The sequence below is a fragment of the Anabrus simplex genome, chromosome 1, assembly GCF_040414725.1.
Source record: "Anabrus simplex isolate iqAnaSimp1 chromosome 1, ASM4041472v1, whole genome shotgun sequence".
In the NCBI taxonomy this organism is placed as follows: Eukaryota; Metazoa; Arthropoda; class Insecta; order Orthoptera; family Tettigoniidae; genus Anabrus; species Anabrus simplex.
Window position 1 is genome coordinate 843,292,698 of NC_090265.1, and position 24,822 is coordinate 843,317,519.

General features: G+C 37.2%; 1 protein-coding gene across 2 annotated transcripts in view; it reads left to right on the forward strand.

Moving 5' to 3' along the window:
* Ube4B (Ubiquitination factor E4B) overlaps nucleotides 1-5,703 on the forward strand; it is a 287,660-nt gene extending 281,957 nt beyond the window's left edge. For both annotated transcript variants that reach the window (XM_067136402.2, XM_067136403.2), the window contains exon 21: nucleotides 2,408-5,703. In XM_067136402.2, coding sequence (XP_066992503.2) covers nucleotides 2,408-2,475 — 68 coding nt within the window. In that variant the 3' untranslated portion in view covers nucleotides 2,476-5,703. The remainder of the gene's footprint in view (nucleotides 1-2,407) is intronic.
* Nucleotides 5,704-24,822: the final 19,119 nt, after the last annotated feature.

Here is a 24,822-nt window from a genome sequence, read left to right on the forward strand (position 1 = left end):
CACTCACACACGAGTTCAACTGACGGCATATTTATTCTGCCTGCTGGTATCAGTTCATACTCCCTTCTTGCCATCCATTCAGTGTACAGTTTACGTATGTTGTCTTTGAAGGGCTTGTTGACGGAAACGTATAAGGGCTGTAGACAATGTGCCAGTCCACCAGGAATTACAACAAGATCAGTTTTCATTTCCTGAAGATGTTTCTTCGTGTCTTGCACCAAGTGCCTGCGGAAAGTGTCCCACACTAGCATTGCTGGACATCGAAGCAGTGTTCTTGGTCGTGGTCCCCACACTGTACGGACCCAGTCCTGGACAAGAGCTGTATCCATCCATCCATCCTTTCTCTTGAACCCGTACATGAATGCCTTTGGGAAACTTCGCTGTAGGCACTGTTTTTCTGTTGAAAATAACGCACGGTGGCAATTTTCTTCTGTCTGCGTTTATTGCTAGCATGACATTGCAACTCTGTTTTTTACCCCCACTTGTACGTACAAGCACGCTACATTCTCCCTTCTTGTTGATAGTGGTGTTGCATGTCATGTCGAAGTTTATCAGGGTTTGATTTGCATTGCCAACTTGAGATAAGAAGTAATAGTTTTTCTTCTGCATTGCTATCACATGGTGATGAAAATCTTTCTTCCGCATTGCTATCACATGTCGATGAAAATCTACGATTTTGTCGCTGAAATTGCTTGGCATTCTCTGACAGATGTTCGCCTTTGCAGACACAATCCCTTTCATGTCCTAAATCTACGGATCTAACCCTGGCTCACTTTCAGATCCGGACAGCTGATTCCTCCTTTAATCACTAGTTCGCGTGCTTTGATGATATAGATGTTGATTCCCATAGGGAATCTGATGGCCAGGCAGGTTTCAATTTTTGTAATGAGGCACTCTCATAGTGCATTGGCACTGCCGATGGCTCCAAGTAGCCTACGCAGTAGCCTCCACGGTATGCACTAGCAATGCGTCTTGGTAGGTGTGCTCTTTACCAACTGATGAGCCCAACTTAGCACCCTGAGGTGAAATGCTAGCAACCAGGAATGTGTTAGCTGGAAAATTTATAATGTCCAGTAACGGACCATTTATATTTGTATTATAAATTTACTCATTCGGGACAAATGTTTCAGGTTCCCTAAGGGAATCAACATCTATATCATCAAGATCATAACCATAATTTTTGTTATATATATTTTAATGTTATAATTATTCCTACAACATTGTCTTTGTCTGGTGTATATATATATATATTAGTTTTCACATGATCTGTTTAATTTTTATTTGGCTGAAGATGGCAACTAGGTGACTGAAACTAATCCCAAGACTGATGTAATATCATTTACTTGATATATTGTATTGAAAAGGTGGACCCCTCTTGTCAATTTATTTCTTGTAATTGCACTTCAGTACAGAACAAAAATGAAATTTATAATTCTGAGTGAAATGCGAAATACCAAGACAAATAGACTCATTGTGTTATTCAGCAATCCTGAGGCTAACAGTTTGCTTAACCGAATGTGCAACTTATCTTGTGAAGTTCAGGAATGTAAGGGCTTTTTCTGTAATCACGCAACTGTGGTGACGGATCTTACCCGAGTTGGAAATTATGTTTGTTTCACAAGGGATGACAAATAACATTTTCAGGGCTAGGCAGAATGTGGTCGTACTAAGCGTTAATAGCAAAAATTTGTGACGCTATAAGTGAGGTATTTTTATATACATTTAATACTATGAGAATCAGGACTTCAAATTTACGACATGCTAAGCGGAAAAACGTATTAATAAGGAACGCACTAACAAGGTTTCACTATATGTGTGTATGTATAAATAAAGAGAGAGAGTGAGAGAGGAACATAGAAAAGAACACATAACAGGACAAATGCACTGACAGTTCTATGTGGAAAGAGGGAAAAGCAGAAAGAAAACACAAAAGAACAATCTCCACTCTTCATACACCACCATCCTTGATAGATGTGCCCTTTCCTCGTTAATTCCAGCTTTTGTACATCCATCTTCTCTCACGTAGATGGGATCCCTCCTCATCAATCACAATTCTTCTATGTCTATTTTTCTTCTTAGCATGCTTGTCGTTGAATGCTGATCTGATACCCTACCTCCACATGGAGCTTGGAAGCAGAATGAGCTCATCGTGGGCTGAGATATTAATCTTTTTTTAAGTAATTTACTGAGGAACTCTAGTAATGTCCTGCTGTGATGTGTAGTCCTGTAGTTGCTTATACATTTGAATTTGCAAGTTCTAATTATTAATTTTTCCAAGCTTATTCATTCTGCCAATAGGAAAGCTAAGGGCTCAAGAAAACATGCAGATGGTACACTTATTTCTTCCATTTTCATATATGAGATCATTTATTTTGTTTATAGCTACTGAGATATTTGTTTGTTGCAGCTGCGGAGTTGAGGGAACGCATCCTGGTGTGGAAGCGCGAGAAGAAGAAAGCTGCTCAGTCTGTTTAAACTGTTTCTAGGGAGCCAGTAAATGATCTCTACTGCCAGCACCTCAGGCTTGAGGCTACCCCTTGATTGTAATGAGCACAAGTGATCATTAAACAATTCTCATATCTACCTGTTATGTTTTAACAGGTTTGGATGTGGACTGCAGCAAATTTTGATGTCCACTTTTCTCAGTCATTAACCTTCAAAAGAAAGGTATTTTGTAGAGAAAAAAAAGAAATTCTAAAACTACTCAATTATGTCAGACTTTTACATTAAAGGAACAGTGAATATAATAGACCGTATTCATACTGTCCTGATCTCATACACGCTGCAGTGTGTCATTTAGGTTATCAGGTTACAGTAAACTTGACTATAAAAGTGAAATTATTCTCCTTATTAGAGAATTTTTATGTTATGTCCTGACTTCACACACTTAGTCAGTTATAAATAATATGTGAAAAATTATAAAAGGAAGAATTATGAAGATCCACTGCAGGACAGCTTACACACACACAAACACATTTATATACTGTATTATCCATAAGAAAAAGGGATATTAATTGCTTGTTGCTTTCTTGTACAGAATTTGAAGGATGATGAATATTGTTGCTTTTATTGTTAGGTTTGAACAATTTTTATTCTGATAGATATAACTTCACATTTCAAGGAACTTTGGGCATAAGAGGAAGTAGGCCTATACAATTTGTACTGATTTCATATGCATTACAATCAGTACAGTAGCTGCAATCATCATCATATCTCAGTCTGTCTTTGTAAAGGAAAAAAAGCAGGACTACCAAACACTTTATGTGCTGGTGTGAATGTGTGTACGAGTTTTGTCCTGCTGTAGTTCTCTAAATCTAGAAATGACCAATGCTTCCTTCTATTCTGTTTCTCATATTATTTAAAATTCCAGACATATTCATTCACCAAGAACCTAAAGTATTTGTTTAGTTGTGTACATGTCCTTGTAAAATAAAATAAATGGTGCGATGCAAGGTGCATCAAGGACAAAGAGAAAAGTGGCTATTTTTAAGGCTGGGTTTGTTAGGCCCTACTATTTTGCAAACTCATGGCTGCTCATGAAACAAATATTTATTTCTGACATGTTTTCAGAAATTTGAATGCATTTGTCACGGAGTTTTTGTCAAGTATGAGTGGAAAGTTTATGTAAGTTTTGATTTTTAGGCAAGCCTTAAGCATGATTTAAATACATCTGTAAATATGTTTCTTGTATTCTTTTTGATATAAAATACTGATATAGAAATGAAATTTTTCTCATGACAAGAATAAGTGGCAGTTATTCCATTTTTATTTTATGCCACAAATTTTTTCCAATTTTTTTATTGTACAAAAGCATTGTACATCTTGATAATTTTTGAAAATTGATACTGAATATCCTCCAAAAATGGAGTATTACAGTACTAACATTATCATACTGATGCCTGTGATAAGATGTTCATTGTGCCCAGATTGAAACCTGATATATTGAATTCCAGTGATGTAGTCTTGAAATGTGCCATTTGGCAAATAATAGCACATTTCTAGAGCTATGAGAAATGTATTATGATGGAATAATACTGAAGTAATATGACAGAGGTAGTGAAAAAAAAAAAAATATATATATATATGGAAATTTTAGTGTAAATCTACACGATCTCAGATTTTTCCTATCAGATATTTCATACATGTGATAGAAGAATTTTAACCCAAGCTGCGTCTTTTGTTGTATTATCGTCTGAATGTGTTTTCTATGATACTGCTGGGTATCAGGAATTTTTTACAGTCATTTCATATGTTTTCTAATGGAAGGTATTGAAAATTAGAATTTCAATACCTAATAACATGCTCAGTGTCATAAAAATTACTAGGACTTGTAGTGGTAACTTGTTTGTTGTTTTGAATAGCATTTTATGAGAAGGAACATTCATACAGAAGTAGAACCATTCATTGGTCCATCATTGAATTTGTCTTACATTCATTCAGTGAAGATGTGTTACAAGAAATTAGGCATTTGTTAAAATACAGCACCAGTTTGTTGATTTTTTTAACATATAGTTTGTGTTAAGTTTGTGTTGTCATTGTGTTTTTGTTGCCTCTGACTCTGCCTCCTGACAGTTAATACATCATGGGATGAAGAGTCTCAAGGAAATGATTGGTAGTCCAAACATTTGTGATCAAATAAAATAAGTTTTGAAATAAAATAGTGGTTACAAAGCACCTTGAAATGTGACTTATGAGAGGAAGAGTATTTTACATAGTCAGATACATGATTTGCCCACACACATAGTATTTCCATGTTTTAAATATTGCATAATTATTTTGTAGTGGAAAGAACAACCAAGCAACAAACTGTGTCATGTATAGAAAGATGGGAACATGAATAGCAATGCATAATAGGATAAACCCAATGACAGGTCAAGTCATACAGTGTTAGAAGAGGGAACAGCACAGAAAGAGGAGATAAGGACTAACAAAAACATTCTCATCACCTCTTTCTATTGCTCCCACTTCCCACACTGATCTGTTATTGTGTTTATCGTATTATGTGTTCATTTTCTCATCTTTCTACATACAAAATATTTGATCTTGTCTGTTGCATTCTTGTCTATGAAAGCCACTCTTTACTCTCTCCATTTTAAAAAAAAGATAAATTTATACAGAAATATGCATAAGTTAAAAAAGTTATTATGACTTGTGACTAGGTTCCATTGTCTGGATCATATGATAACATATTTACTTAAAACAAAAGGAAAATATAATGTAGCTGTTATTGTTCCTTGTATGTCTCAAATTAGGAAACTCTGAATTGTCTCGAACTGCCTTAGTCTGAGCAGTCTGTGTCTATTAACTGGGCTCAGTTCATAGTACTATGACTGAGAGTTATGTTACCATACAAGACGGACCACATCGACAGGTTTCCAAGCCTATAACAAGAATTATGATGTGAATTGCATTACTAGTACTGATTTCCAAATTAAATTGGTTCCAGACATGACTACTGTCCTAGGAAACCATAACCTGCCACTCAGTCAAGCAGAGATGTAAAGTATCTTATGGTATTTTGCTGTTGTTAGGGGCAAACTGTGCCACAAACACAGAAGAAAATACTGTATTTATCCAAATAATCCCCGCCACCGAATAATCCCCGCACCCTAACTTTAGGAAGGCTGATTTTGAAAGGAAAAAAAAAAATGCCAACATTGACTCAAATAAACCCGCACCCCAATTTCGTGCCTCAATTTTTTTTTATTTTATTTTTTTTTTAATATGCAGGTATTACTAGTGTAAATATGGTATATGCTATCTGTGGAGAGGATGTGATAACTGATCAAGCATTTTGGAAGTAATTTAATAAAGTTTGATCTGGGAACTCCTCCCTCCCATTGGACAATCTATAGGCTCTGACAAAGGAAGAATTAAGGATACTCTTCCAAACAATCCATGGATAACAAGTCGTGTAACTTGGAAAGATACTGTTGTTGAAGGTGAGTAAACACCTGGTGAAGTTCATTACATCTGTGTGTCTCCGAAAACCATCAGAAGTAATTAGTGGGATGTGAAACCAATAACATTAAATTGATTCACTACATCTATATCTTGGTATCACATGAATTAACAAAAGAAAGTGATTCACCACAAGTCCATCTGTGGTACATTGGTTAGACACAGTTAAAACCATTCCTCTCTGCAATTACAGGATACTGAAGACAAGACGAGCATTATTACATGACAACAGTGTAAAGTCACGTCTGTCTGTTCAGTCCGAAGGCTGGTTGGATCCTCAACAGCTTCATCATTATCTGTCATAGATGGCATAGACATCACTGAAGAGGCGTACTTGGGAGATGAGGAGTGGGGTAGTTTCCTGTTGCTTTCCTCACCAAGCCAGAAGTTGCCATTACATATCAGTCTGCTAAGCCCACTAACATCATGCACCAACCAACCTTATGAGCAATATTTTCATAGCAGAGACTGACTGCATAACGAATGGCATTACTAGCATCACTCATACCTCAGTCACTTTCATAGTGTCAAAGCCAAGGATGAGACTGAGACAGGTCAATGAAAGTGACAAAATTGTTCTAGCCCATATCAGAAGACATAGTGCACTGTAAACACTAGGTCTCAACAGCAGAGGCGTAAAGAAGTCATAGCGGAAGCAAAGAATACCTCAACTAAGAGTTTCCATACCATATTTTCATCCGTGGAAGGTTCTGTTCTGCATTCATTGAGATTGAAAAGAAGCACTTTGTGCTAGGAATTACTTTCTGATGGTAAGACAATGTTCTGAAAGTGATACCTCCTAATTGGATCAGTTAGCAGTAGGCATTGAAGGGGAGGAGCTGGTATTAGTAGAAACGGAAGGAGTAATTTTCCGTTACAGTAATACCAAACAGCATACTTCTCTAGAGACCCTTCAACAATTGAACTCCTTGGCCATGTATTTGCTACTGTGCCGATCCTTACTACTGTATTGTTGATAAATGCAGTGAATGTTTGACAGTAGTTGAATCCATCTCCAAGTACTAACTGCTTGGAATATTAACTCGAGGATATACATGTATTACCAAACGAAACAAAACTAGCCTGGCCAAGTAAATGAACATGAACAACACGTGCTTCTGCCTCAACTGTAGCAGAGAAGGATCTTCATCTGCTGACCAGTTCAAACTTAATTTGTAAGCCACTGCATGTACCAGGTAATCACATCTGTATTGGAAGTTACCTGCTGGAATTCTGTGTTTTAATGTCGTATAAATGAAAATAATTTCTCAACACAATTTTGCTACAAATGAGTTTGAGATGTCAGTATTATCTGTTAACACTACACCTAGGAACTGGTGTTGCCAACATATTAAGACCCTACTTACGAAAATCAAAGCCATATTCAAACAGGCAGTGTATGCTCTTAGAGAAGTGGAATGTAAGGAAATCTGTAATATTGGCACTAATTGGAATAGAGTGATTAACATTATGCCTAGCTACCTTTGCCCTCAGGAATTAACCAGATACTCAATTTTAATGTAGTCTTAGTACACCTCAAGGCTATGTGCTTCTTCAGAAGTGGAAATCTCTTTTTTAATTTTGTTTTCACTTCTTAACGGAGAATCAAACCCACTTTTACCACCTCAATAGACAACCTTTATTGTACCTATGAAGCAAGTACAGTAAAGATCTCTGGTGGGGCACTCGGTTTCACTCAACAAGATTAAGTTAGCTGTAGAATCCATTCAGAAGATTTGTGACTTTGTTGCTAGACAGTAACACAGTTGGAATGTCAAAATTACACTAGAAGATAGGCCACCTGGATGGTACCAATTCAACATGTTTTGATCTGTAATTCCTTGTTTGGACACACCTAAAACTTTCTCTCTGGTATGACAGGTGACTGGAGATGAGAAAATGATTGTATTTTATTGTTATTAAAGATCTTTCCCTCAAGAGTGGGTAAGTTATTATGTGTTTGTTAAGAGTCTGTTGCCTTTGGTGTGATGTCTGTTATTGTGTGCTACTTCAGGTGGAGGGATTTTCACTTGCATTATTCTACCGATAGTTAAGATTTCTTGTTTATTTTTCTTTGCATGACATATCTTACAAGTTGTGTTTCTTAAATTACATAGTTGTGTAGTGTGTCCCATAGTAGGATTCCTAAACGCATGGAGGCATGTGTCCCCAGTGTAGGCCTCTGACTATAAAACCTGACCATCAGTATAAATATCCAGGCTGCGTGTGTATCCAATGCTTATACTGTTTTTCTGTGGGGTCAGGTATGAAGCGAGATGAATCTTCATAGTGATTTTTTTACAACCAGATGCTCTTCCTCATGCTAATGAGATGAAATGAATGACGTGATATATGACGATAGGAAGGCAGAGGGTGAAACCCGGTGCCGGCACTTGCCTACTCGTATCGAATAGCACCAAGGGATCTGCTCAATGCTCAGCATCTCCATCCAGCGGACAAATCACCATCAATATCATCATGTTCTCACTCGATATGAACACTGCAAAGAGGTTTAGAATTGAATCCAGGCTTTTGGCACACAATCTGGTGATTAGAAATTGTGTACCACCACCTGTCCTACCTTGCCAGCCAACATTCTAATGGTGGAATTTTTTTTTTTTTTGACCGATGGGACTTGAATCGGCTAACCACAGTGTCAGACCGTATAGACTTGATGCCTTAACGATCATGGCCATCAGGCAGGCTTTGTATAAATATCCAGGTTCATGTAACAATAAGAAATAACTGATAGTGTTTCAAACATATATGGGAGTAAATTAACTAAACATTTGAAGATCAAGATGTTTGTATGTTCCTACCATAAATTGCATCTAGTTATACTGTACTAATAATTACTGTTGGATGGATTTCTGAGGGATATGTATGTATATAATTTTTAAGCTCAGTTAACTTTTTTCCAACACCAGTATTGAAGGTACAAACTGGATGTGTGTGTATATTCAGCATTTTAGACAAAATATACATGAGTAAAAAATGGAAGATTATATTTTATAATTTATGGTTAGGTTTCATTGTTAAGTTCATGTGTGTATGTAGCATATTTCATTATTGTTTCAGTTTTCTCATTGTCTTTTATACCATATCAGTATTTCTGTTCATCACGTATTGATTATGAAATTGAACACTGTAATGTGTTAACTGCTGTCTGTATACCAAACATTTTAGCTATATTTTGAGGCTTTATAATTCCTACAACTTTTAATCTAAATGAATGATTATTTTTGTATCTAGAAACTATATATCTATCTATCTCAACTCAAGACTGATTTGTTTTTTTCAGTTCAAACATAAAAATACGAAAAGAGGCCAATATATTTATTATTTTCTAATAAACACCACACTTTGATATTTTTATTTATAAATGTAACATATATATATATATGTGTAACATATATATATATATATATATATATATATATATATATATATATATATATATATATACATATATGTATACTGTAACATGATGGCGGGTAGGTAAATAAACACACAACACTGACAGTGTTAAATTCTATGTGTTTTAGGTTGTGTGTTCTCCCAGGATGGTAATATAGTAAGTGAGAGTGAATCGAGGTGTAGTAAAGCTAATTCAGTGAGCTCGCAGTTGCAATCAACAGTATTCTGTAAGAAGAAAGTCAGTTCCCAGATGAAACTATCTTTACATTGGTCTGTTTTCAGACCAACTTCGCTTTAGGGAGCAAAAGCTGGGTGGACTCAGGATATCTTATTCATAAGTTAGAAGTAACATACACGAAAGTAGCGAGAATGATTGCTGGTACAAACCGGTGGGAACAATGGCAGGAGGGTACTCAGAATGAGGAGATAAAGGCTAATTTAGGAATGAACTCGATGGATGAAGCTGTACGCATAAACCGGCTTCAGTTGTGGGGACATGTGAGGCGAATGGAGGAGGATAGATTACCTAGGAGAATAATGGACTCTGTTATGGAGGGTAAGAGAAGTAGAGGTAGACCAAGACAACGATGGTTAGACTCAGTCTCTAATGATTTAAAGATAAGAGGTATAGAACTGAATGAGGCCACAGCACTAGTTGCAAATAGAGAATTGTGGTAACATTTAGTAAATTCACAGAGGCTTGCAGACTGAACACTGGAAAGTAAAACGGTCTATAATGATAGTGTATGTATGTATGTATGTATGTATGTATGTATGTATGTATGTATGTACTAATTGCTTGCACAACTACACAGACACACCAGGACCACAACTTAGGATAACACAGTACATATAACAGTTATTGCTCTCTGCTCTCACTGCTCAGTCGCACTAGTTGTTCACATTCTGATTTACAAACTAAAACAATCGCACCACGCACCCTTCCACAACTGTCAGTTATAGTCTGAATCAGTTCTACAGTTATTCTTACTATACACTATCACAGCCACGTAGTTCACAATATATTTTCACAATCCTTTATGCCGTACATTCACAGCAATCTTTGTGCACTGTCCTTTGCCTACTTCTCTCACGCTGTTCCAGAGACACCCATGTTCGCTCACAGCAGCTAGACATGAGAGACTGCTCCTCGACGATAGACAGAAGGAACACTTACTTCATGGACAGAACTGCACTCATAGCGCTGTGGTGCTCAGTTGCACTGAACCACACTTTGGCTGACATACACAGACTGTGAACTCCACGGGAGTACATCTCGCACACAGTACTCCACCCAGTGCTCACACACAGTACTAAATCTGACTAAACTCCAACTGAACAACTCAACTGAGCTTGTTCAGCCCACCTTAAATAGGGAGGCTGGCCCTTCCAGATACTTTGTGAAAGGAGAAGCCCCTTGAGTCCCCTCAAATCCAAATGCTATGGGTTCACTTGTAGGTCTTTCTCCAGCCATCAGGAGGCAGTAACGGTGCTAAGAAGCTCGGGGCTCCCTCCGCAATAATTGAAAATGGGCCCCTCGTTTCCTGATAAGGAAAGTTACAAGATTATTTTGTAGTACAAGCTTGTACATTATTACAATGAACAGCAATGATAATAATAATAATAATAATAATAATATTAATAATAATAATAAGTTACACAATTTAGTTTTCAAATCCGAAGGAATTAAAATAACACACTTGTGTGACCCACACACAAGAAATGCATATTCCAGTTACTGTAACCAAAATACGCTGACCGTCACAATATTAAGAAATAATCTTGTTCCTAGGACCAAATAATTTACTACTATTTACAACTCAACCACCCATCGTAGGCCTACTTTGCTACACTGACTGCCGAGAGTTATAAACAGGCTGAAAACTTCTGTATTTAGTGGTAGATAAGGAGGATGTCTTTGTCATTGCATCTTCGCTGACTACTGGGTTCTCAGACCTGTTTAATTACTTCAAGCATTGTTGATTGTTGTGAGCGGCAGCAATGGATGGTTATTATTAGAACAGGTTGGGAAACCCATATTCTTTCAGAAATAACCAGCGTACTCCTACTGACGATAGTAACGCTGCACTACGACAGCCTAAGTTTGGAATAACCCTCTAATAAAAATAATACTGTCTTTGTGCTGTAGTGTTATCAATATGTAAAATCACTCTTCAACTACTGAATTAAGAAACAGTCATGGGCCCCCCTGCCCCACAGGGTCTGCGGGGTCCTTATCGCTGCCACTATCGGAAGTCCTTCGGTGAGATAACCGGGCAATGACAGCAGTGGCAGAAGGGGCTGGCCTTGCGTGTCTGGCTCATTCCTGATCGGTTCGCTGTGCAGCGAATGACGGGGCCCTAACTCAGCAACATCATTCATGGCCGAGTCCAGGCTAACTTGCTCCTCCCAAGGTCTTACAATGAAATGGCAGACACTACCACAATACATATAACATTAATTCTTTTAAAAAAGAAAAAAATGAGGGAAACATTGGAAATTGTACATATTAAAGAAAAATCCAAAGCTGTGGAATCTGGTGACATTCTCAGAATTCTAGCTGCATTACCAAGCTGAATGTCAATTTCCACCCTTTGCTGCAGATATTTAGTAGCTCTGCTCTCGCCAGGTATGACGTGTATGTTCAGCCCTAAGGCTGGTTGGATCCTCAACAGCTCTGCCATCAGCTGTCTTAGATGGCCTAGGCATCACTGAAGGGGCATATTAGGGAAATGAGGAGTGAGGTAGTTTCCAGTTGCTTTCCTCATCGAGCCAGAAGTTGCTAGTACATTGCCAAGCCCACTGAAATGCATGCACCAACCGACCCTATGAGCAAAATTTTCATACCATTCATAGCAGGGACTGGCTGCACAAGGAATGGCATTACTAGCATCGCTCATACCTCAGTCACTTTCATATTGTCAAAGCCAAGGATAAGACAGAGACAGTTCAATGAAAGTAACAAAATTGCTCTAGCCCATACCAGAAGACTTAGTGCACTGTACACACTAGGTTCTGCCAGCAAAGGCATTGAGGTATGACATATTTCAGTTTTATTTAATCTTAATTTATTTCCAATTATGTATATATAATTCAATTTCTTTCAAATTCTCATCTAACATTGTTATGTTAGTATTCAAGAAGTAATGTGGTCATTAAAGGTAATCCATTTTCTACAGTTGCAGTTCAGAAAATTTTGACATGTGATAAAGATCAAAACATTTGGGTAAACAGAGATGTGTATTGCAGCTTCGGCAGTATTAACACATACCTTTCCTCGATTGTTTTCCAGTCTCTTCCAATGACTTTGTCTTCCAGTTCAGATCCTGATGTACTATTAGGGTTTTTAGCATGCTATTGCTCAGAGAATCAAGACACCGTGCAGCCATTAAAAACAACTTACTTCTCTTCAAAACAAACATCTGTATTCTATCCAGTAATGGTCAGTTGTCCCATCTAGCAGTAGTATAAGATACTGTAGTGCTGTCATTCATCTTTACCAGAAGAGTGATTGGAGTATTTCTAGCATATGGTGATTTATTAGTTAAGAAATCTGAGCCTGAGCACTGTGTATATGGCAATTATAATGGGAGCCTGAGCAACACTCGGTGACTGTGTTCAGTGTGGTACAAAAGAAATTATACAAAGAAGAGGAATTTTGCAAAACATATAGGACAGTAAGTAGCATTAGAAAAAAGCCACAAATACTTTGACAGGGTCCTTGAGGGAGGGGAATATATTTGTAAAGAAATGCTGTTCAGAATGTGTATTTCTTTTGACACTCTGGTCTCCAAATTGTGTGTGTCCAATATCTTTACCTTAGTTGGTTATTTTTCCTTTTCTTATTTTATTCTTTGCTTGACACCTCAGATTTCATATTTCTCTCAGTTTCAGAATATTATAGATTACGTTTAACTAAACTTTCTTCAGCTTATCTCAGATAGTTCTGGGGTAGCTGGAGCCATTCTGACTAATTTTGGGTTTTGGTCAGGGCTTAACACTGAATCTACTTTCTGATACTGCGTAATATTTATAGGTGAAAATTCCAACCCATGATTCACAAAGATTCGACCCTTGGCCACCTGGGTTGAAAGTCAGTTAAAGTACTTTGCTAATTATGTTCCCCAAGTTGCTCTTTAACTGGGAATTGATGAATGAATATAAGTGTGTTGTTATAATTGAAAGCTGAAATCTCGTGTTCAGTCTTTGTTTGAAATGCCTTGCAAGATAAGTTTACAGGTGTTGATGACAGATGTAATCACAAATGTTTGCGATGTGTCATTGGAATATAAACAAATTCATGCTATGCTGTGCTGCTGTTGGTTAAATACTTGCCTCTTGTGCTCAAGGGAGCAGGATTGATTATTATTCAACATTAACAGTTAACAGATGCTAAAATTGAAAAATCCATGTTTATAAATCTGTGGACATGTTAAAAAATTCCATTCCACACCAAAATTCCAACCGTCAAGTGTTGTCTAAGTCCATTGCCAGGTAATTAATTATATTGAAATTTAATTCATATTTATCTTTTACAAAACATTACCTTTAAAACAGTATCAAAGCTAGGCAAATCATTTCAGAAAGAAATACAGTGATTCAACAAATGTATTAAAATTCTTTCAGGAGTTTGTATAGAATATTTTTATGTTCTTATTGGGGTTTGCTTATGTTAGTATTAAGGTATAGTAATAATAATATTGTAATTACAAAACCATTTGTCCAAATAATTTTGCTGTTTTATATCCACTGGTTGGATTAGATGATTTCAGTATATACAGTATGTTAAGATGATTTCTTGAATTCACTTAATGAATTCCATAACCGTTCAAACTTTCAATACCATGAATAATTTTCATCTCTAGGTTTTGGCACAAATCCCCATTGCTTTGTATCTAGAGTGTTAGTCCAATGACATTCATGTTTCTGAATTTGATGTTGTCAATTACTTAGTTCATATTAAATCTAATGGAATTTTATTGGATATAATTTTGAGACATTCTAATATCATCATTGTTATTGTTTGGAAAATGACACTGGTTTATTTTGCACTGTGTAACAATCATTAGGGTTTCCGTGTCTAGTGTTAGACATCATCATCAACATCATTTCCCTTTATCCAGCTGTAGCCGGGTAGGGGCATATATGGTTCCTCTCCACTTTCTTCGGTCTTTCCACCACTCCTCCTCCAACACTGTGTCCCAGTCCAGGTTTCTTTCTATAATGCTGCGTTGGATGGTATCCTTCCATCTCAATCGTGGTCGTCCACGGCCTCTCCTTCCTTGGATTTGCATTTCCATCACTTTTTTTGGCATTCTTTCGTCTCTCATTCGCTTTATGTGCCCAAACCATCTTAGTCAGTGTCAATGGCAAACTGAGTGCCACAAGCTGATAATTAAGAAAGTGGGCTGTGTCCACTTCAGAGAAGGTACGTTTATGAAATTATAATAATACTGATTTAGTAGATTTATTATAAAAGAAACAAATTTCTAATGTAGTTGATATGGATTCAGGAGACTTGTGCGCAGAACAAGAAATAAATGGACACTGAATTTACTGAGTACGTGAAAATATCTAAGTTCAGATTGAAAGCCTAAATGAAGTGAAGGATTTCAGGCTAGGAAGACTACAATAATTATTGATTCTGTAAATGGAGACATAATTTTATCTAAATGATGATACTGGCTCGAGTAACGATACTGAAGTTTCATTGCCAGATGTTTCTTTTAAGTGTGATTTATGGAGCCCAAAACCTCTTCAGAACAGAGAAGTGTACAGGATCTTATAAACCCAGACTGAACACACGGTATTTCTACTCTGCACTACAGCAACTGCCTCAGCCGAACTTACGTCGCGTGCGGCCGCCCTGCTTTAAGCATGTATACAATCTTATATGAAATCTTACCTTATAAAAAATGCTGGAAGTGTCAACCTTCATAATGAGGGACCTCATAAACACCATTAGGATTTTCTGCACACCAGCAGCGAGAGTTATGACTGTTCACATGACCATTAAGATGGAACCAGGCCTCATCCGAAAAGAATACAAGCTGTGGGTCGAAGAAACGATCATTCAATGATGCAAGATACCACCCACAATATCTCACTCTTGTGGCTGAATCAGCAGGTTTTAAACAATGGGCCCATTGAAAGCTGTATGGTTTGATGTGTAACAGCTTTGTAATTCTGTGTATAGAAGAAACCAAAACCCCTACTTGTTGTGCTAATTTTGCAAGTGATTTATTCAGTGACCAAGATTTGCACCAATGTCATCTAGCTTTTCCTCTGTTAAAACTGTACATGTGGGCGCACATTTATTGAGCATTGAGCCAGTAAATTCAAATTTATTTACAATTACATGAATCTGTGCTAGGTGGCACTTCATCAGGGAATTGCTGAACAAATACTTCATGTACCTGTCGAGTACATATAAAAATACGGTGTTGCAATGATAACTGTCTCACCATGTTAACAGCTGAGATTGACAGGCTACTGATGCTCGGTCGAACCCGTACTGTTGCTTAGGTTTCGGAGAGTAGAAACGCCGCTGCATGGTCTGGATTTGTAAGAAAGGCCCTGTGGCAATGATTTGGGTGAGAATTGCTGTCAAAACAAAAAGTAGAGGGACATTGCATATATAAGCTTACTGAAATGACAACAAAGTAAAAAACAGGGTGAAAAACACTTCAAGGTTTTTAAAAAGAAATGCAACTGATACAGATCTCCCATTGTCCCAGGTTATGGGACAAAATTTTACATTGACTGAGAACAAAGCTGATCAAGATTTCCCAAGCCCCATTACATATGAAACAACAACAAAAGCAGGGGACTCTTCAAGAAAAAACCAGAGAATAAGTTGAAGCAGTGTGAAAAAAATCAGAATTAAGACAGTGTAATAGAGAAACCTAAGATCAAACACGGATTTTGAAAAAAGTTTAGAAGGCCAATTCAGTGGGAACAGAAGAAATGGTTTTTCCTTGCCTTGAAGGATACTGCTTTGTATAAGAGACATTTTTTAGTGATGAACCAAGATAAATAGGTTAGAATGAACTAACTGAAAGTCAAAGAAGAGGGTCTGCTTAAAAATGTTGAATATTCTGAGACTTGGTAAATGGACATTTTAATATGAACTGAAATTGAGAAACCTAAAATCCATTGTCTGACTTCAAAAGAGATGTGAGGGAATTTCCTTATGAAGCCTATCTTCATATTACTTATAGTATTCATTATAAGTTATTGGTTGTATTATTGGTATTGTCTGTGTCAAATGGAAAACCTGCTCCTATGGTGGTCGGTTTTATGAGATAAAAATATTTTGACCTGGTGCAAGTGATATTTAAAGCAGTGATATTCTCCATGGAGCACATCGAGTGAGTGGAATAATGCGACAACATAGCATCTGCTTGGTTGGACAAATCTAAATAGTCTCTCAAGGCCAAAACACTCCCCATTTTAATAGAGATGGCAAGGGAAAACAAAGAGCCAAATGAAGTCATACAGTGTAATGAAAATTAAATTTGAAGAATACAAAGATGCAAAGCAGTACAACACGTGGTAAAGGAATCCCGTATGAAGTAAAGGAAGTCAGTTGTACATTCTTCAGAGTGGTGGTGATTTTTGTCTTAAGAGGAAGTACAACTAGGTAATCATCCTCTCTGAACAAATTAAGTGAGAAAAAAACATTAAAATAAAACAAAATCGTTCAACAAAGGAATTTCAAAATAAATGTCAAAACAAAAAAATAATTAAACCAAAAAGGTACCAACTGATCAAAATGGAACGTAAGTTCCCTGAGTAAGTGAATGCTTGACCTTAATTAATCCACTCTCAGACATAAAGTGAATGATGAGGTCAGCAGTAGTCACATCATCAGCTAGTATCAGTTAGTGTGTCTCCTGCAGGCCGATGTTCTGTCTTAGGCCAGAGAGATCGGCGCAGATTGTACAATGAATAGAAGTTAAATTTACTTACCAAGAAGGCTACCTAATGACCCAGTTATTGTTTTTTGTATATGCTTGAAAGCACAATCCTGCTGAGGAGATTTGATCATATATATAAATATCAGCCTCAACTCTGTGCTCTTTATAAGTAGCTACATCTCATTTTACAACTAATTACCTGATCATGGCAAGTCCGAAGACTCATTTCTTTTATTGAATAAAGTACCATAGGCTTACTTCCTTGATCTGTGAGAAAATTCAAGTAATTATTAATCAGTATTCCATTTAACATGTCAAAAATTCAAATTTAATCAATGTTTTTTTTTTTAGATAGAATCAATCCATCAATTAATACAAAATGTTGAAGGAAATATTGAATAATAACATTCCAATATCATGAAATTCTTACTTTGCCTTGGGTTTACTTCAGTGAAGTTACCATGTAAGATTCTCCGTTCTTGTAGTTCAAATCAAGTATACTGAGATCCGAAGTTTTGTTTTCTTTACCATATGTAAGTTACAGGGAACTGGTGTATCTTACAAGTTAAATCTGTCTAAAACTTTTTCTAGTTTTATACCTAAATGAATTACAGTGAGTTGTACAGGATTCTATTCTGACACAAGAAATTGCATGGAGTAGTACAGTATTCTGTATTCTTCTACTCTAGAAGTCTGGCTCTATTATCTTATGCAGAAAAACTGTATGCATGTTCTCCATCTACTGTATTTTGAATTTTCAGTAATTTTAATAGCAATTTTTAGATGATTTTTAATTTTATCATATCAATGCAACATGCACTGTGACCATTACTTGTCAGGTTAAAGAGACACTGAGTAAAATCATCAGTGTTAAATGAAGTTTAGGTCGTGTCAGTTAAGGGTTCATTCGACGATTGTCTGATACCATATTAGCAATTTTAATCATTGGACATCTTTACCAGTAACTGTGATTTTTTTAAATGGAAGTCTTCTTCTTCTGCTTTATCTGTTTACTCTCAGGGTCGGTTTTTCCCTCAGACTCAGTGAGGGATCCCACCTCTACCGCCTCAAGAGCAATTTCCTGGAGCTTCAGACTCTGGGTTGGGGGATACAACTGGGGAGGATGACCAGTACCTCGCCCAGGCGGCCTCACCTGCTGTGCTGAACAGGGTCCTTGCAGGGGTATGGAAAGATTGGAAGGTATAGACAAGAAAGAGGGAAGGAAGCGGCCGTGGCCTTAAGTTAGGTACCATCCCGGCATTTGCCTGGAAGAGAATTGGGAAACCACTTCCAGGATGGCTGAGGTGGGAATCGAACCCACCTCTACTCAGTTGACCTCCCAAGGCTGAGTGGACCCCGTTCCAGCCCTTGTATCACTTTTCAAATTTTGTGGCAGAGCCGCGAATCGAACCCAGGTCTCCGGGGGTGGCAGCTAATCACACTAACCACTACACCTCAGAGACGGACTAAAATGGAAGTCAAACAAATAAAGCTACAATGACTGCTGTATTTGAAAGGAGTTTTTTGTTGTTGTTTTACATTGCACCTGCACAGACAGGTCTTATAGCAATTATGGGATAGGACAGGGCAGGGAGTGGGAAGGAAGCAACCATGGCCTTGACTAAGTTACAGATCCAGTATTCGCATGATGTGAAAATGGGAAACCACAGAAAACAATCTTAAGAGCTGCTAACTGTGGGTTTCAAACACATTATCTCCTGAATGCAAGCTCACAGCTACATGACCCAAACCACATAGAGAACAGGGTTCACAACTAAGTATTTTTTTTTAATTTTCCACCTTGTCGAAACATTAGTTGCTTAAGGCAACCTATTGGTTGAAAGTGATACATGTTTCGTATATTATCATCTTCAGCCACATAACACTGTTTAGATGAAAAATTCATATACAGTAGAGTCTCGATTATCCGACTTAAACGGGACCTGGAGTACGTCGGATCACCGAAAATGTCGGATAATACGGAGTAACTTTGAAAATGGACTAAAACAAACAGGAAGGCTATACTGTAGCCAGGTGCAGACGTCTTGGCTTGGGCTGCAAGAGTTTTGATGTCATCATCTTGAAATTCAGCCCAGTCTCATCACACTTAAAACTCTGATCACCGGTTAATCCTTCAGCAAGAATTATTTCTTGAAATTGTCTTTTAAATTTCACAACCTCATCGGATTTAGCTGACAGTTTTTCTCCACAGATATTAAGCTGCCCAATGCCGTACCGTTTTTTCCACCGATCAAGCCACCCAGCACTGGCAGTAAAATTAGGGTCCCTTTATTAAACTCCTTCTGGATATACACCGCCATTTCTTGGAAAATGGGGCCAGATATTGACAAGCCCTTTTCCTGGGTTTTAGTGAACTTTTTCGTACTCACAATTTTCATTGTTTTTTTTTTTTTCCTCCTAATTTTCAGTGCATCACTTGTTGCTCTGGTAGAGCACCACTTTTCAATTTATTCCCTCGTATGTTTCCAGTCTCCCACTGTAACACGTCCAACAGCATAATCTGAAGCCATTTTTTGGAGAGTTTCCCCTTTGTCCAGTCTCTTTAACCCACTCTACTTGTCTTCCACAGATACAATCACTTTCTTACGTTTACTCGCCATACTCACAGAGGATATGAAAACTATAACATCCGCACCCAACCAATACTACATTGAACAATCCTACCGCATGACTGCCAGTGCTTGTCCCACAGTCGCACCCTCCACACCCCGTGTCCCAGAATTGCATCCATCTAAAGTTCAAATTAAGACTACCAGTGTCGGATAACACGGAGTGTCGGATAAGCGAAGGTCGGTTGAGCGAGACTCTACTGTATTGACAAAGTATCAATGCTTTGAGAGAAAGTGTCTTTAAAAATAGCATAAGAAGATTAAATGACAACATTAAAAACAAGGAGAATGTATATATTTTCTTCTCTCAAATCATTGAAACTTTGTCAATATATAAATTTTTCATCTAAACAGTGTTATGTGGCTGAAGTTAATAATATATGAACCATGTACCACTTTTAACCAATAAGTTGCCTTAAGCAACTAATGTATCAACAAGATGGAAAATAAAAAAATACTTGGTTGTGAATCTGTTAAAGTGCGATATGGACCATTAAGTTTATTTTATGAAGAACAGGGCTCGAATCCCATTATCAGTCATTTGAGAAGGTGTTTTCCGATACTTTTCCACTGTAACTTTATGAGCTTACCCAATGTGCTGGCTGTAGTTGGCTTCCTTCTCAGCTCTGTTCCCAGTTAATTACAATATAGACAGTTCACCAATCCAAGTTATCAGACTTCATGACCATGACAATCCCATCCATTATAACCCTTAATCAATTTACAAGCCTCCATACACATTTGCATTATGCTTCTTATGATGACATGTCGAAGAAAAGATTGATTCTTGTATACTACCGTGAATGTTGGGGAATTATGTAGTGCCTTATTTCAAGAAGTCTTGTAAAAAAATTTAATCTTAGCCCTAAGTATTTAGCTGTTAGAATTGTCTCCTAAGTAATAAGCATACTGGATTATTTCCTATCAATGCTTACTTGATAAATCAACATTTTTATTGTCATCTCATGATGTATTGTGGTTACCAATTGAATCGAAAGTTTTCTAAACCTGTACAGACATTCTTGTCCATGGTTGAAATTGTATACAATGCCAAGTTCAACTACCTCATTCTCCTTCCACATAACCATATGTTTAATATCTCTGGCCAGGTTATGTCGGTAGAAGTCTGACCAAACACACACATGTTTCTAACTTGGCTGCAATCAAATGTTGGTGTACAGTTGACACTGATGGTCCAGTATTTGCTCTGAACTCCATTAAGATGCTGTGCACTCACGAAGGAAACCCACCAAGTGTAACGGCCTGATTTTCCAGAAACTTCAGTCAGTGAAAGAGGGTCAAAATAAGCGAACATTTGTTTTGGCTTATCCCTAGATACACAACCTTTTCCGAAAAAATGACAGTCAAAGTTTTTGACATGCTTTATGTGCCTATTAGTGCCGAGCACAGACGCATTGGCACAGTGGCTTTTACCATGACCACGTACTTTTGCGCCCCGTATTCAAATTCAAATTTACTTTTGTCCAGTGACGATTACTACACAGATGGTTTTGTTCAATGTATTTTGAAATATTGTTATCCTTTTTCATCTATTAATGTTCTGTCTGGTAAATGATTTTAAAACATCAATTGTTCTACACTCATTGCACAGCAAAGGGATATCACGACGAGATGTGATGCAATAAAAATCCACGCATTGATTCATAATCAATTGCAAGCACCAGTTTTTGGAAAAATTATTTGTTATGTGTGGTTTGTTGCAAACTTATTGCCATCACTTAAAATCGTCAGTAATGTTAACGACGTTTCTTTCCTGAGTGACATTCTCTCCCAGAAATGTAACTGTAGCAAACCTGCCTTCGCACGATGCTCGTGGTGTGCAAAATTTCTATGTTTCGAATGTTTCTACGATCGGTATTATCCGTATGTCCCTGATGTGTTAATATAAGAATGAACTTACAAAACATTGTAATCCCTGAAAAATGCCATATATGAAACCCAGTTGTAATTTTACAACCACTAACTTGATAAGAAACATTCGTATAGTAATCATCAATGGACATAAGTTGACATATAAAACCAAAAAATAAAATAAAAAATCATTGGCAGTTTGAACACAGAGTGCAAAAGTGTGAAGCTACTGCATCAGTTGAATTCGTTATGCTCTAACGGGCACATAAAGCACATCAGAAACTTCAACCATTATTTTCTTGGAAATGGTCGAGTGTCAACGGATAAGCTGAAACATGTGTTCGCTTATTTCAGCCCCTTCTTTTGCTGAGCGAAGTTTGTGGGAAATTAAATTGTTTCACATGGCAGGTTCCCCTCATCAGTTCTTCTGTGCATTCTTGTATCTTTGTTGTCCAGAGTGTTATAAATGGGTACAAACATTTTCCAATGGCCACTTTTCATCATAAATCATCATCATAATAACCATTCACTCACTAGCAAGTATAATGGAATATTCTGAATACATCAAATTCACTGATAAAGGGTTCTGAGATAGCTAAAGAAACACACTGGAAACACAAGCTCAGCTGCGATGTTGGTGCATGAGAACCGATAAAACCTCTTGTTGTTGTTGTTGTTGTTGTTGTTGTAGAACCTGGTGATCCTTTCTTCTGTGATTTTCTCTTTCTTTTCTGCAATGTCTTTCATCGGTCTCGTGCCCTCATCACTGCTGTTCAGAATGTTGTGGGGCCCTTACGGACAAGATGTCGCCACATCGAAAGATCAGATGCTGCATCCTTCTGGTTGCTGATTGTCCATGTGGCTCTTCTTCATTTTAAACTTTAGAAGGTCTTTTTATCACTTTTACTGTCTTCCCTGAATACATCACCTGCTTTGGAAGGTATGTATTAGACAATTGGGTGACATAGCCAGCCTATCAAAGTTGATTTTTGATAATCATAGTGTCAGTGCTCATGGTATTAGCCTCTTCCAAGATACTGTTCATTCAATGGGCATTCCAGTGTACACCCAATACCAATGCATAGTTAACACTCCTCTTATCACGTACTCGATTATCTGCTGCAGTCCTATTGTGTGGCTTCATTTGAACAGCAACATCTCAAGATTTGTACTCTGAGATCATTGACCTATTTGAGCATTAACCACGAAGTTAGGAGAACTGAGACTTGTGTGCTCGGTCCATCTATCACCTCAGTATCTCTTGGTGCTGCCTTATGGAATTGCTGCATTACCTTGCATTGCTAACTATGTTTATATTGCTCTCCCTAATATAATATACCTTTAAGATGTTATCAAGAGGGTTAATAACCACAATACTCCTAAAATTGTATACTATGTTCGGTTTGTGTTAATAGTGTAATATCATTAAGAATAGGAAACAGGAAGGAAAGGAACACATGCTATGGAAGAAAGATAAGGTTACTCATGAAAAGACAAAGATAAACTCCACATCTTCATACACGGACACCTTCATAGTTAGGTTCTTTCAGATCTATTTTTTCTCAGTCCCTCAATGAGCACATTTCTTCCATAGAAGGATGAGCATCCACAGTCATTGAGAGAGCCATTCTTGAGAATTCTATTTTCTTAATGTAAGAAGGGTAGGGCAAGGCTTTAATATTGTATGTTCTGTTGCATTTATTCAGATCATCACTGTGATTTAAGTTTCAAAATGATGAAATGACTTGTTCTTCTCTAGACTTCTTTACTGTATTGTTTTGCTCTCCAAGTAATGATCAGCAGATAAGTATTTTGTATGCTCTTTTTTGATATAACTGTTAGATTCTTCAGTTTGCTGAAACTAGTTTGGAATACATTTATAAACTACCTGAAAGAGAAAACATATGGTAACAAAATTATACCTGAAAAAGAAACAACTTAATTAAAATAGAATGGCATGTTTCATTCTTGAAAGAACATAATCAGATTCTATCAAATCACACTAAAAAATGTTTAGAAATGTATATACATTTATGTTTAAATCCTTAAAAATTGAAATTTGGAACTTATCTTAACGACTTCCTCACTTCTCTCCACTCTAGCATACAATACAAGTTGGTGTAATACCTTTACTCTCTTGTTGGCTGGAGTCCAGCTGGCTAGTTAGTTCATTATCCTTGCCCCCTCCTGACTAGGTTAATGACATGCTGAAACTGTACTTTCAGGGGTTTTTTATTTTTAAGTTAGTCTTGGCAAGTCTCTCTTCGTGAGGTTGCTTGTTTCAGTGCCATAGTTCAAAACTGAAATGATGTAGTTGTTTTCTTTGGAATCTTAGCATTCCAAAGAAGAGTCCTCACTGGTTGGTGGAAGAAGGATCTCTCTTGTGACTAAATTGTCCCTGGATATTACACTGATAAGGCAGGTGAAACTCTCTACACTCTCCAACTGTTGGCTTCTTATTTTGATGCTTGCTGATCATCCATCTCTGTCCATCGCTATCACCACTGTCTTAGTCTTGTGGATCTCAAGGTTGAAGTCCTGGAACTTGGCCCTCCAGTTGTCGAGTCATCCTTTCACTTCATCTTCTGTTTCTCCTCTAATCATGGCATCAAAAGCAGAGGTAGCTACTGTACGTTGAGTTCACCTGATTATTATTATTATTATTATTATTATAATATATAATTCGTTGGGGCCATCAAGGACCACGTTAAGTCTTCTTGCATTTGACACTGAACTTGGCCTTCTTTAGAGCCCAAATTTCCCTCATTCTTTGTGAATCGGTCTGCTTATGCTCCTCTGTCCAAGTGGCACCATGTCTTCTCTTCGGTTGCTCGTCTCGGTTTAGCCCATTCATCAATATTTTCTTGCAGAAGCGATCTCTGTTAAGGGCTTCTTCTGCTGAGATATGTAGCATTTGCAAGTCTTCTTTGGTATATTATTATTATTATTTTTAGAACTAGGTACTACCTGGACAGCTGTGAAGAATGTGATATTTTATTTACATCTAATAAAATCGAAATTAC